At 45.6% G+C, this 13976-nt stretch overlaps 2 protein-coding genes and 1 non-coding gene across 4 annotated transcripts; 2 read left to right on the top strand and 1 right to left on the bottom strand.

The window, feature by feature from the left end:
* Positions 1-846: 846 nt before the first annotated feature.
* Positions 847-5129, bottom strand: LOC120689466 (protein trichome birefringence-like 33). Its single transcript, XM_039971734.1, has 5 exons — positions 4413-5129; positions 2679-2850; positions 2109-2308; positions 1713-1871; positions 847-1580 (listed from the first exon to the last, which is right to left on the bottom strand). The coding sequence occupies exons 1-5, from the start codon at positions 4850-4852 to the stop codon at positions 1241-1243; spliced, it is 1311 nt and encodes a 436-aa protein (XP_039827668.1). The 5' UTR covers positions 4853-5129; the 3' UTR covers positions 847-1240.
* Positions 5130-8013: 2884 nt separating this feature from the next.
* Positions 8014-12562, top strand: LOC120689465 (protein FLX-like 1). Of its 2 annotated transcripts, none has more exons than XM_039971733.1 (4): positions 8014-8686; positions 10111-10283; positions 10992-11089; positions 12140-12562. In XM_039971733.1, exons 1-4 carry the CDS (start codon positions 8136-8138, stop codon positions 12230-12232), a joined length of 915 nt encoding a protein of 304 aa, XP_039827667.1. In that variant the 5' UTR covers positions 8014-8135; the 3' UTR covers positions 12233-12562. The 2 variants fall into 2 exon arrangements, with proteins under 2 accessions (XP_039827667.1, XP_039827666.1); XM_039971732.1 differs by having other exon boundaries at positions 8018-8686; positions 10980-11089.
* A 589-nt stretch (positions 12563-13151) lies between these two features.
* On the top strand, positions 13152-13312 carry LOC120693560. The gene has a single exon (XR_005683023.1). It is a non-coding gene; the product is annotated as a U1 spliceosomal RNA (small nuclear RNA).
* Positions 13313-13976: the final 664 nt, after the last annotated feature.

Here is a 13976-nt window from a genome sequence, read left to right as displayed (position 1 = left end):
GGACAGGAAGGGTGGTTGGTGCCGGGTACGTGTCATGGGCTACAAGATGCCTAAAAAGGCTAAGGCCCTGTTTAGTTGTTTTTAAAATTTCAAAACTTTACAAGATTCTTTATCACATCAAATATTTTAACACATGTATGAAATATTAAATGTAGCTAAATAAAATAACTAATTACACAGTTTGTCTATAATTTGCGAGACGAATTTTTTAAGTCTAATTAACCCATGACGGAATAATAATTACCAAATACAAACGAAAGTGTTACAGTACTTTACACCCAAAAAATATACATCTAAACAAGACCTAAGGTCCTAGCGAGGCAACAAAAGTCAGCAGCAGGGTTTATAGACATCTAGAGCTGAGCTACTGTACTCTCTACTAGGAGTGAGCAGTAGCTAACTGCGACAGCGGCGGAGTCGACTGTCGCCATGAGTCCACCATGACCCATGAGTAGCGCTTCTAGAACAAGTTCCTGTTTCTCTGACGCTACCTGTAACCGTCTTTGGAACAAACAAATGAACAATGACCGGCTGCAACGTCACGCTCACGGTTAGTATCGTAACCACCAAATGTTACATCTCCACTCTGAGTCTCTGACGATAGCGAGGGAGCTTGGAACAAACAAAACTATAGAGGCTGAGTGAATTGGGTTCTGGGCCTTGTGCAACCCCATTGTTTGTCTTAAGGCCCACTCAGTCGGGCCCAGCTTCCAACTTTCGGCCCATCAAACAAATTCGATACAAACGAGGGCCCAACCATTTCATCAGAAAACCACGCGCGTACACAGCTACACGACCATTCTTTTGTTTCTTCAGTATCCGGTACAACATGAAACAGAGAACAAATGGGGTTCAAGAAGCTTCTTATGCCTAGAAGCGTATAGGCCACCTAGTGCAATTTTAGCACTCAATGTTCAATAAACGAATCGTACATCAATAACGCCATGCCGCGTGGAAGCTTTGCCGAGAAAGTATAGACAAGTGGCCTTACATGAACTACAGGCAGCAGAGCTTCCATCTCTCGTGTACCGTGTGTATTCTTCAGGACGTTGGACATCTAAGATGTCAAGCTAACTATTCTCCAGCATACCAAAGTGCCTCCCAGATGACATGCTAAGCTCCAAGCTCCAGCTTGATCGTGCAGTTTAGGTTCAGCAACTTATGTTCAGTCATCATTCGTCAACTGGCAAACGGTCGGTATCATACTATCATCAAACCTCCAGATGCCCCCAACCTTAGCTCAAGGGAAAAAGAGCTTGGAGTAGAGCAGCTCGTTCCATGTGTCCTGGAGCCCTGGAAGGCACCAATGTGTGCAATCCGCATAGCTCTTAGGGTTTGCGATCTGCTCCGGGGGTAGCGGGTTCCACTGCTTCTTGTAAATCTGAGTGTGCGCGTCCTTCCTGTATTCAGAAAGCTGAGTGATGTTCACAACCCCGACAGGGATCTTAGCCGTGCCGAACACTTCCCCGATGACGCGCATCAGGCCCTTGCTGGTGCCTGGTCCCCAGTAAGACAAATCTTTGATAGGAGTTGTCTGGTTGTAGCAGTTCCCGTCAGTATCTTCGCCCCAATCTTTGCTCCTAATGACAAAAAGACAAGCACATGTCAATCCTAAGCATGCCAGTTCTTTTGATACTTGAAGCATAGAAGAGTTTTTTAACTGTAATGTCCATGGAAAGCTTGAATTAGATTATACATTTCAGCTGACGTACTTGGTATGAGTGGGTGACATAGTAACGAAAAACACTCTTGAAGTCTTGGGGTTCATGTTGTTCTCAACCCATTTCAGCACAGCGTTCAGCACCATTCCATAGGCTTCCTCTGTTTCCATTTCTATGATGTCCTTGTTTTTATCTTCAAAAGAGTTTTGCCTGGAATCAAAAGGTGTTAAGGATAAGAAATAATAGCTGATGTACTATCAGAAAAGGTGGTCTTAGACAGTGGGATTATAGTTTCACCATGAATGTAAATTGCAGAAGGGCAACTAAATAGATATTATTTCTTCAAACTGTAAGATTCCATGACCTAGTCTTATTTATTTATTTACTAGGGAACTTCCATTTCAGACAGACAGCGAAAGAAATTGGCCAGTAAAGGAATATACTTACAAAATTTTCATCTTTTGCCCAGTCATCCACCAAAGGTAGGTGTTGAATACCAAAATGTCAGCCCCCTTCCAAAATTTTGCATGTTTCTCAATTGATGTTCCCCTTACAATTCGATCCGCAACACGGTGCACCACGGCATCATCAGAATTTGACTCGGCCAGAAACGGAGCCCAGTAGAACTCAATGGTGGCATTATAATCCTAGCAAAAGTGCAGCATTAAGCTTTTCAGCATGGATGAAACAAAAAATAAGAAGAAGATGTAGCCCAGAAGCTGGAAAAGAAGCAGATAAAAACAAAGGTGTAAATAACTTTTACTCATTTGACAAGAAATACATAAGCATTTATTAACTGGAGTTTGTTCAATCCTTCCTAACAAGTTACTGTACAAGAAAAGGAAAGAAAAGAATGTCAAATGCCTTAGTAGAAAATTAAACAAAGTTATCTTTGCTGATTGTAGTAGCTCACTAAGCATCAAAAAATGCTGCAACACATTCTGATCAATGCCTTATGCAGTTATGCTTTCTTTCAGCTTTGATTTGTTATGTCGATGCATACAAACAAAGAAATACCTTTGCTCTGAAAACTGTGAGCGAATCAAATGTCTCCATGGATTTGGAGCTCTCGGGGATGAGCCGATGCAGGAGGCAAACCAGTGATACATATTGCCCCCGGTTCAAGGAATCTCCAACAAACAGCATGCGCTTGCCCCGTAACATCTCTAGCATTAGAGTTGCGTTAAAGCTGCAAAACACACACACACCTTCCATCAATAAACAGTACAAAAACTACAAGAACTCAACAGAAGAGGTTGCTACAAGAGACACAGATTGTATGTGTCCCCATTAAAGTCCATTCATATAAAATACTACGAGGGAATAGCAATGCTATCACTCCGGCTTAAAGAACATCTAAAGTGGCACGTTCCATACCACTGAGGGCTGACCCTTGTACAGTCGTATGACTGTTGTATCTGCATCTTTGAGAGGGTCACTATTAAGCTCAAACAGTTTGTTAAATTCCATGCCACGTACCACCCTCAGGACCCTCACACGTCACATCAATTGCCCTAGATGACTTTTGAAAGGTGAGAGAATGAGGTTCGATAGCAACAAGGCACCAAACGGCGCGAAACAAAGCACCAAAAGCAGTACTGTCGCGCAACCGTAGCCTTGGATCCACAGAAAAGGCGCCTAGTGGAGGAACCCAAGTCCATGCAAATGGAGGCTCCGTCTCCATCCACCTCCACGACTGTACGGCCCCACCGTACCAGGCGGACCACACCGTACGGCTGGCCGGCCCGGCCCCTCTCTGAGTCTCCGTGGCTTGCTCGCTCGAACCCGCGGCCCCTCTCTGAGTCTCCGTGGCTTGCTCGCTCGAACCCGCGCTCCCACGTGACGGCCTGCGCCCTTGCTCGCCCGGCAGCACGCAGGCCGCAGCGCTAGGAGTCAATAGCCCTCGATGACCCGTACGGAGCCAGGGCGGCCACAACTGGAGCCCTCATGCGAGACGCTTCGTCAATTGGATCGTGCCCACGGCATATGAAAATGATTTGAGATCCCACGACGCCTCTCTTGGAGCGCCGGCAGGCCGGCCGGAGACCGTCACCGCCGGCAAGGATGACGATCCCGTTCTAGTACACGGAGTTGACGCCTCCATTCTCACCCGCGGCCGCCTAACCTCCCACACACATCAATGCTTGCCGAGTTGCCGACGTTGCCGTCCAGGCTCCAGGGCGGCAGCCGCACGCGTCGCCGCATGGACAGATACGCCCGCCCCGCCGCGTGGCTCGCCTCGCCGCGCCCACACGGCTGCTACCAAACAAGATACCATACCCCACCGGCCGGGGGGGGGGGGGGGGGCGCCGCGCTCGCCGCTGCCTGAAGCGGAGCCTGCGCCGCGTGCCGGGCGCTTGCTACCGGCCGCGCTCTCGGATGGACGGATGGACCAGAACGAAGCGTGTGCGGACAAGCCAGGCCTCGAAACCTCGCCATTTTCGCCGGGTCCGTTGCGTTCCAACCGGCCGGTCGATGCCGCTCCAGCAACACGTCTCCATCGCAAGTCCTTTTTTTCTGTTTGAGATGGGGGTGATCCACCTTTTGAGGAAGAACTAACTAGCTTCGACAGAAAATTTGAAACCTTTTTCAAAAAAATAAAAAGAATATTTGAAACAAGCGCGCTCGATCCGATCCGGCCTGGATCAAGATCCTAATTCGCAGCAAGTTCATTCCGGATCGGCATCGCTACCATTGCCCACATACTCACACTCGCGGCAAATCGAAGGGGAGGAGAAAGCTCGTTGTTACCTGGGCAGCGAGCACCCGCGCGGCTGCCACCGCCAGTGCTGGTACGCCTTGTCGGGGCGGCCGTGGGCCTGGCACGTGAGCTGCGGCTGGATGTAGGGGCACTCCTCCTCGCGGTACCACGGTCGCGCCGCCTCGTCGTACACCCACTCGCCCTGCCCGACGTCGCACCCCGCCGGCACCGCGCCCACCGCGAAGGGCAGCCGCGCCGCGGCCTCGCTTACGCCATGGTCCCGGGGGAGGAGCGGGCGGCTGATCTGGCCGCGGCCGGCGCGGTGGCGGGGCGGCGGGCGGTGGAGGAAGGGCTGGCCCAGCGTGGACGAGAAGTCCTTGAAGTAGAGCACGGAGACGAAGGTGATGAAGGCGAGCGTGAGCGCGTAGGACGTCAGGAAGGGGCTCCGGCCCCGCCCGTTGCTGGAGTGCTGCGCCTTCATCGTCCTCATCTGGCGCCCCTGCCTCCCCGGCCGGCTCCTCCCTTCTCGAATCTCTCCTCCTACCCGCGCGCTCGCTCCTCCCTCGCCGCTCCTCCTGCTCGCATCGCACGACTCACGGGCAAATGAGATGGGGACTGGTAGCGGCCGCCCTGATCCCTGATCTGATGCTAGCAGTGTGGGATCTGAGAGAGGAGCAGGAGGAGGAAGAAGGGGAGGGAGTTGAGGAGAACTGGAGGAGCAGCTGCAGCTGCTTTTCTTTCCCTTCTGTTTTGAGGGTCCCTTTTGGTGGAGTAGTAGTAGGCTTTGTTCCGAGTTTTAAGTGGTGGGGACAGTTACCGGAGGGAGAACAAACAAGATTATTGAGTGCAAGCCAGCTGATGTTGGGCCATTTAGTTGGGAAAATTGCGTCACAAGCAAACCCGGCGTTGACTGCTCACTGGGCATGGCCTGATTAGGTTAAGATTCTACAACTCATTTACCATGGTCCCTGTTTCTACGGGAAGTATTAACGGAGTTCTGTTCGTCGCAGTTACCAGAGTCAAAGGTGGTCAAAGTACAAATATTTTTAAAAGTTTTGGCAGCACGTTCTCCATCCTATTTTGGGCGCGCTGGAGCAGCATTGGTCACTCGCGCGACGCAACAGTTCAGTGGAGCGCATCAGTTCGGAGCTTGGACCATGCTGGAAAGGGAACTGATACGGGTAGGCCCGTCGTTACCCATGAGATGAGATCCATGGGCGCTTTTTTCATTTTTATATATTTTTTTTAAAACAAAATTTCAAAAATATATACCGAATAGGGAAATTTTCAAAAATGGGCGCCTGTCGCCCCCTGTCGCTCATCCAATGGGCGACAGGACCTTATGTAAAAAAATTACATTTAAGTCCTGGGACCTAGGGCGCATTAAACAGTAAACTTATAAAATCGATATAAAATCATAGAAAAATAAAAAAATACAATCTCAACTATCCTGGATTTTATGAAATAAGATCTACAACTTTTGTTACATAAATTTTTCATTTGATCAATGTATCTTGCTCTATTTTAAATACCAGTTTAATGCACTTTTATTTAAATCTCAAAATCCATCCTTTGGATGCATATCATCTTTGGCCAGAGTGTTGCATATGGTGAGCATAGGCTTGTACAAAATTAGCAGGCCCATAAAACATTTCTAGAATAAGTTTTTAAATTAGATCTTGCAATATGTCTAGTTTAAATGAGTTATTTATCCATACTGCTATACTGAGTATTAGAAGACATAACTTTTACAGTACTATTATTTTATTTCCTAAGAGCTATAAAAAAAGTTTGGTAAATTTTAGATAAGCACAACTAGACCAAATGAATTATTTTAGATTTTTCTATGTACAAGAATTATTTTTCTTGATTTAGATACATTGATCAAATGAAAAACTTTATGTAACAAAAGTTGTAGATATTATTTCATAGAATCCAGAACAGTTGAGTTTGTATTTTTCCAATTTTTTTATGATTTTATATCGATTTTACAAGTTTATTGTTTAATGCGCCCTGGGCGCCAGGACCTAAATATAAATATTTTTTTACATTTAGATCATGTCGCCCACTGGATGGACGACAGACACCCTATCGCCCATTAGGGAGGCGACGGACACCTATTTTTGAAAATTTCCTATTCGATATATATTTTTGAAATTTTGTTTTTTTAAATATAAAAATGAAAAGATGGCCCACTACCACCGACTCGGCCAACCACTCGAGGCCCATGCCATCTGCACAACATGACAACGGCACGGCTCTCCCTGTCACAGCATTGTGTCGGAAACACAAATCTTTTATTTTTACCATGTTTGTTCACGTGAGTGAAAAAATTACGATACGAACACCCACGCATTGCTTCCAATTTCGTGATTTTTTTTGGATTTGACTACTGTAGCGTTTTCATTTTTATTTGATAATTAATAATTAATTATGTATTAATTAGGTTTAATAGATTCGTCTCATCATTTCCAGCTAAATTGTGCAATTAGTTATTTTTTTAAAACTACATTTAATACTTCATGTATATGTCAAAAATTTTGATGTGACGGAGAATCTTAAAATTTTTTGGGAAGGCCTAATTTTTGTTTGAATCCCGGGTGCCGAAATTTGAAGGCTAGTCGGGTGGATCTGAAATGACCCAGTGATTGAAATTTGAAAGGAAACCTTTCTGCGCGGTAATGACGGGCCAAATTAAGCCATCATCCTCTTTTGTACGTACCTCCTGCGGCGACGTCGTGGAGGATTTGTAGACACGACAAGACTGCCATTGATGGGGCGCCGCTCAGGATCCGTATCTTCACGCTGCGGTCTGATTCCAAAACGCAAAATATAAAATTTTTGTAAATTATTTGTATGATGTATTAAATATAATCAAAAAATAAATTACATTACATAAATAGACTGTAAATCGCGAGACGAATCTAATGAGCCTAATTATGATGTGATTAGACACTAAATTGTTACAACGATGCTACAGTAAACATACTCTAATGATGGATTACTTAGGCTCATTAGATTTGTCTTTTATTTTACAGACGAGATATGTAATTAGTTTTGTGATTAATCTACATTTAATATTTTAAATATTAAAGATTTTCTTCCAAAAACACAAAAATACAAAATATAAAGTCATCTAAACACACCCTGAATTCGGCTGCTTCTGCGACCAGACTCCAGAGTCAGCAAACGTAGGGTTGGGTTGGGACTTGGGAGGCTTCGCGCACGCGGACGGGTCGCGTACGGTACAACCTCGGCCCAGCCGGCCAACCCTTGGAGAAGGGTACCGAATTTTCAACGAATTTGGTGGAGATTCGAGCGACCTAAGTCAACAGGAAACCATAATCCCACACGACTCGTGCTCCCAACCGCTAACGAACCATCAAGATAAATGCAGCTTGAACCGACACGCCGTATGAGGCCCAAACTGCTGTGTCCTGCTCCGTTGCTGGGCTCCAGTGGGCTTTTCTTGTCTTTTTTAGGAGAGGTGGGCTTTTTTTTGTTGTTGTGGAGGGAGATGGATGGGCTTTGTGTGCGCGTGAGAGCGCGTGGGCCGTGTGGTTGCAATGAATGTATGAGATCTCCTGACCCATATGATCCAGCGAATTCAGCCCACAAAAGCCCAAAAGGTAGGCTAGCTAGCGTCGACGGTGCTCGTCCTCGTCTTCCCCTGGTTCCTCCCCGTCTCGCCTCTGCCCTCGCCGAGGCGAACAGCCAATCCGACCCCAATCCCCAGCGCGGCGACGCCAGCCACCACCCCCCTGCCGCCACCGATGGCCGCGCGGCGCGGGCCCCACGTCATCAGCCTGCACGATCCCAACCCGCCCCTCCTCGGCCGCGCGCCGGCCGCCGCCCCCGGGCCCGCGCCCGCGCCCGCGCCCGGCCCCGCCGCGCACCCCGCCTTCGCCGCGATCGAGCAGCGCCTCGCCGACCGGGACCTGGACATCCAGGAGCTGCTCGTCGACAACCAGCGGTTCGCCGCCACGCACGTCGCGCTCCAGAAGCAGCTCATCGCGGCGCAGCACGAGCTGCGGGCGGTCTCCGTCGCCGCCACCAGGGCCCGCGCCGAGCGGGAGGGCGAGGTGCACGCCCTGGCGCAGCAGGCGGCGCACATCGAGGCAGAGGCGAGGGCCGTCGCCGCGGTGCGCGCGGAGGTCGACCAGGTGCACGCCGACGTCCAGGTGCTCGCTGGGGCGCGCACCGAGCTCGTCAACCGGCTCCATGGATTGCGGGAGGAGCTCGCGCGCAAGCAGGCCGAGGCGAGTAAGACCGGTCCCGTCCGGGCGCAGATTGAAACCATGCGCCGGGAGATCCAGAAGGGCAGGTATTGCTGTTGCTTCAGCTAACCACTTACATCATTTAGTATCCACTGCTAAACATGCGTTTTGATGATTATTAGACCTCAACATGTCTTCCAACCTAAATTGAAAATGTCATGCATTTTGATGATTCCTGTGTGAAGTTTGTATTTATACAACAGCATCAGAGCATGCCACATCTTCACATAGGATGATTAGTATATATCTGTTGCACAGCTGCTCTTCATACCTGCTCACAAGTCTGCTTCAGAGAGCTGTCATACACGCACAGCATCCAAAGAAGCTTTTACATTGTTAGTATGTCAATTACACCTGGTTTGCTTACAACAGACTAGCAATGCCTTGCAAGGCAACTTTGGAAGGTGGCTTTTTAGATGCTTGATGAATGATGAGTTGACAGCCTGGTAGCGGTGCCATGGTTACATTTCTTAGTTGATGCATCTTCGATAGAATGATACATCAGGTGAATTTGCAGCAGCGGTGTCCCATTACACACTGGCACCAAGTAACAACTAATAATCTGTGCACAGGGATCTAATCAGAGTACTAGCAATGACCCAATTCTGCAACTTGCTGTGCTTTAAGCTTTGGAATAGTTTATTGAGAATTTGATATTGATGCATAGAAGCTATTGAATTGTATGATATTCTAAATTCTAATCTACTAAGGGTTTTGTATAATTATATCACACTTTGGGTGAATTAACACATTATCTGTCTTCTTTGTTGAGGAATTTTCCGAGGTTGACATGCAGGCCATTCCGCCACACTTTTCATGGTGAAATCTTTCTAGTGGGCATAGAGAGTGTAGCACACAACACTTGTTTAGGCCAAATAATGAACCTAATAGCCTTGTAGTTTTAAAATAAAAGGGGCACGTTTAATCAGTTATAGTTATTGCATTTACTCATAAGCTATTTCCCTGCTTGAACTTTTTTTTTAACCAGATGCACTAGTTTATAGGTGGCATAAACCTGATTCAAATCTAAATATATATCTGAAGCCTGCAACTGGCAAAAGGCTAACTATTTGGACCCAGGATATTTTGGCTCAAACACAAAAGGTTCAGGCTCGAGCCCGTGAACAATAAGCAAAATTCAACCATGAATGAAGTGTGGTGTAGCTGCATGTTCTGCAAAGATTTTATCAGCTCATTTCTAGTTTTCTACCAATCCATTGATCTGCCACTGCATCTACCAACCCACCAGAAGCACACTAATTCTTCCGCTCAAAAACATTAATCACAGTGAAATGCACTAGGGGTCCATAAACTTTTCCTGAATTCTCAACTAGGTCCATAACCTATCAAAGTGAGGATCTTGGTTCTTACACTTTTTAAGTGGTTTGCTCCAAGTGACAATCTGGGTCTATGATTGGACCTACAATGGATATATTGTTTTTCTCTGATGCCTTTCGCATCATATTTACAGAGCTGCGGTTGATTTCGAAAAGAAGGCACATTCTGATAACCTTGAGCAAAGTAAAGCGATGGAGAAAAACATGATTGCTGTGGCTAGTGATATTGAGAGGCTTCGAGGAGAACTTTTAAATGCTGAAAAAGGGGCCACTGCTGTCAACCCAGCAGCAGCTGTTCCTAACTCTGGTATCATACTGAATCTGCTTTGAGTTATCACTTCCCTTTTAAGTAGAACTTAAGTATTAAGGGACAATAGGCTTAGGGGCTTAGCGTATTGACCATATGGCATTTCAGACTGTTTGATGCAAAACCAATTGCTTTCAGCAGCCTAGGCCAGCTTGCTCTTGCAGCATGACTTTTTGAAATCTGTACAGATTCCAATTTTGCTTATTGTGATAGCTCCAAAAAAACTTTCAACTAATCTGAGTATCCTGAAGCACTGTAGAAACCTATAGGTGCATTCGAAAATACTAATAGAGCTACTTGTCCCATGAATTTACTAATTTATGGCCCGTTCTAGTTCCACCAGCTTAATAAGGTTATCTAAACGGCAAGCTTTTGGCTCTATTGGTGGATAAGGGGATAAAACTAGCTTCTCGTAGGATTCAAAGAAACCATTTGGTAATACTAACACAGTAGCACTAGGCTATTGTCTTATACGAGGGGTGGTCACTTGAGTGGGCCCTGGGCACTATTCAGAAGACTAAACCTACATCTTCTGGCTTCTTCAAACAGATGTGCTTTAACTTATTAAGAAACCAGCCTTTTAGCCTGCTTTCTTTTAGCCTGGAGGATTTGTACTTGAAGCTAGATCTGACTTCAAATTGCATCAACTTTCTTGTGTATTTGTTATGAACAAGTTTTTTTTTAATCCTATCTCAGGATATCCTGCAGCTTATGGCAATTCTGAGGCAACATATACTGCGATGTATGGCAATCCTGAGGCAACATATGCTGCACAGTCTTATCCCGATGCTTATAGCACTAATCAGGTTTGCTTACTTGCTTTGTGATTGTTCTCTTATTTTCTTTAGTTTTTCTGAACTGCAACATTTTTTTGCCTGGATTGATAACATTTTTTGCCATGTGATAACTTATTTGTGTTGTTTGATTTCGAAGCACAGTCATTTATTTTTGGATGGCTAATGGGCAACTCTTTATGTCTTCTCTTTTTCTTTTTCATGTTACGTTTCTCATTTTTACCCTTAAAATAGGGTTTATATATCTTTCCTAGTACACTGAAAATTTTGTTTCCTGTCCTTTGTGCATTTGCACTGGATCTCTAAATAATATGTCTTGTTGTTTATTATTTCTGGAATTCCCTTTTTTTATCTGTAAGAAGTTGAGCAGATTGGCATGATCACTTTATTTTACACATTCCCCAGTTAAATAACCTCCTTCATTGCCATACTAGTACTTATAGAGTTGTAGTGGTCTATGCTATTTAGGCACTTACTTATGGGAACCACTTGCATGGTTGCATCAGAAACAAAACTACTATCCTGCTGGGGATTAGTTTCTGGAAAGATGCCTGTAGACTTGTACACTGCTTCAAGCCTCGCACTATTGGCATCACACTAACTGTGATATGTCATCTGGTGTGACTCTAGATAATTTTGGTTTGGTCAATATTCCCTGTTTCCTAAACAGAGTGTTCGATGTTAATACGTTTTGCCCAAAAAGAGTGATAGAATTTTATTTTATTTTTATTTTGCTGCGCTACGCTTTTGGTTGTAAAGAGAGCCCTGTGTGCTTTGTTGTCAAAATAAGAGCACGCTCATTTGTTTGGTATCTTGTTGGTAAGGCCATTAGTTCTGGCGCATGTTCAACACTATGTATGGATGATGGACTTTGTAATTTCGTTGCATTGTTAAGTAATGAAATTCAGGCGTGGTCGCTGCTGTGGAGAAAGAATTTTATTTTATTTTAAAATTGCTATTTTCCCAAGATATCTTTAAAATAAGCACTGCTTAATATAGCAAGCAGCTCAACCGAACCTTGAATCTGACATTCACATCTCTCTTTTTTTAAATAAATTACAGGCCCATATGCACACCCAAGGCAATTCTCATTACATGGCTCAACCTGTTTCCTATGGACAATATGAGAGCCAGCACACCAATGTTCAAAGATGACTGCCAACTCAAGATAGCTTTGACTTGCCAGTGTAAAAGGATAGCCGCAGAGTCAGCCAAATTATGTATGTTAGAGATGTTCATGACATGGAACTATGGAAGTGTTTGAGGTCCTCTCTTGTTCATTTTTTTCCTGGTTAATTTGTTCCTGAATTTATGAGGCGAATTTTGGAGCAAAAAACTTCCTTGCCTCTCGTTGTACTAGCCCTGATTCATCAGTTCTGCAAATCGGTGGTGTTATTCATGGATGCTGAATTGCTGATGACTCAAACTAGTAGTGGTGCAGACATTTGTACATATGAATGGATACTGACTGCAAGTTGGATGACATCTTTGCTCGCGGAGATCAAGTTGTGTTGCTGTTGCCTGCGAGACTAGAAAAATTGCTCCATTTTTCTGCCCAGCAGGGATGGCCAATTGGCCATAGCATCAGTCCATTCACGCTCTGGATTAATAAGAAATAAATGATGGACCTCTTCACTTCAGGCTGAGGCTTAAATGTTAAGACCTTACTCGTGCACCTGATTCGTGTGTAAGAATACAAAAATGTGGCATTTCTTGTGTAGGAATTCTTCTCTCTTTCGAAAGAGCATGTAGCCCTCAGAATTGGGAAAACACAAGGGAGATCGGGAGACGCCTAGCGTATCCATACATCTTTCATGCCCAACGGAACCCATGTTTTAGGAAGGAAGGACGACCGAGAAGCTGCAGGCTGCAAGCCTTGCTGTTTCCTAGCGGCCCAAACTTAGAAGGCCCATACATACTTCCCAAGCCCACGAGGACTCGGCGGCATTACGGCAGGGCGAAGAATCGTTCGTTCCCTTGGTTCTGTCTGCGAGTTTAGTACCACCTCGGCTACAGAGGCGGGATGCGCCGCGGGCTCTCGCTATAAGATGAGCGCCCCGTGCTCCGTTGCTCCATACTTACCTGGACGGGGTCGACGGGCGATCAAGAAGGCCCGTGGCCTAGGTCAATGGCCCGCATTGCACTTGGCGGGTGCGTTGGCTTACCATCTCCCCAAGTGGGAGAGTGGACGTCATAGTTTGTGGTAGAGGGGGTACGCGTTCGCGCGGCCCCCGCCTAATCTAATAAATTAAATTTTTGCACTTGTTCCAATTTGTGGGTAGGGTTTACAGAACGGTCCTTGTTTGTGGGTTCGTGAGAGCGGGACAAGGAAATTTTTGTATTCCTGTTGGATAGGGCTTCTTTTGGGTATCAAGTTCACAGTTTGGTCCTTTGGTTTGAGCGATTTTGTTGTTCCTTCTGCAATTTCATTAGTTTGGTCCTCGCTGGAAGTAAATGAATACTAATCTTTATGGACTCTTTGCTAAATTATTTACGAACAAACAAAAAAAGTTATTTATGAACTCTGTTGGGTTAGTTTTGTGTTTCATTTGAAGTCATTGGGCATAAAAGGAAAGTCAAAATTTTGAGGAAACTTAGAGAAAAGTATCATGTTTAGATCATGATCCTACACTTAAAACTGGAACTCAAAGGTAATCCTTAACCATAAGATGCTCAAGTTTAGTAGCAGTGTAGCATGATTGATCATTAACACACGAACTAAAATCAGTTTACTACACAACAACGCTGCAACTTGTTAGCATGCTTCATGCTCAGGCGTGCTTTGAGGCCTCCTCTAGCGGTCCGAGCCAGCACCGGCTCTAACGCGAGGAGAGAGAGTATAGGAACGATAGGAAATCAGAGAGAGCAGAGACACAGACATAGAGTTAGCGCCGGATAG

This window comes from Panicum virgatum, chromosome 9N (genome assembly GCF_016808335.1).
Source record: "Panicum virgatum strain AP13 chromosome 9N, P.virgatum_v5, whole genome shotgun sequence".
NCBI lineage: Eukaryota > Viridiplantae > Streptophyta > Magnoliopsida > Poales > Poaceae > Panicum > Panicum virgatum.
The sequence above is the reverse complement of the archived record's forward strand: the minus strand, read 5'-3'. Positions and strand labels throughout refer to the sequence as shown.

Coding starts and splice junctions, on each gene's coding strand:
- LOC120689466 (XM_039971734.1), bottom strand. CDS start 4,852: ATGAGGACGATGAAGGCGCAGCACTCCAGCAACGGGCGGGGCCGGAGC. Junction 2,309..2,678: donor TCACAGTTTTCAGAGCAAAG/GTATTTCTTTGT, acceptor CACTTTTGCTAG/GATTATAATGCCACCATTGA. Junction 1,581..1,712: donor ATGTCACCCACTCATACCAA/GTACGTCAGCTG, acceptor TTTTGTCATTAG/GAGCAAAGATTGGGGCGAAG.
- LOC120689465 (XM_039971732.1), top strand. CDS start 8,136: ATGGCCGCGCGGCGCGGGCCCCACGTCATCAGCCTGCACGATCCCAAC. Junction 8,687..10,110: donor CGGGAGATCCAGAAGGGCAG/GTATTGCTGTTG, acceptor TCATATTTACAG/AGCTGCGGTTGATTTCGAAA. Junction 10,284..10,979: donor AGCAGCTGTTCCTAACTCTG/GTATCATACTGA, acceptor ATCCTATCTCAG/GATATCCTGCAGCTTATGGC.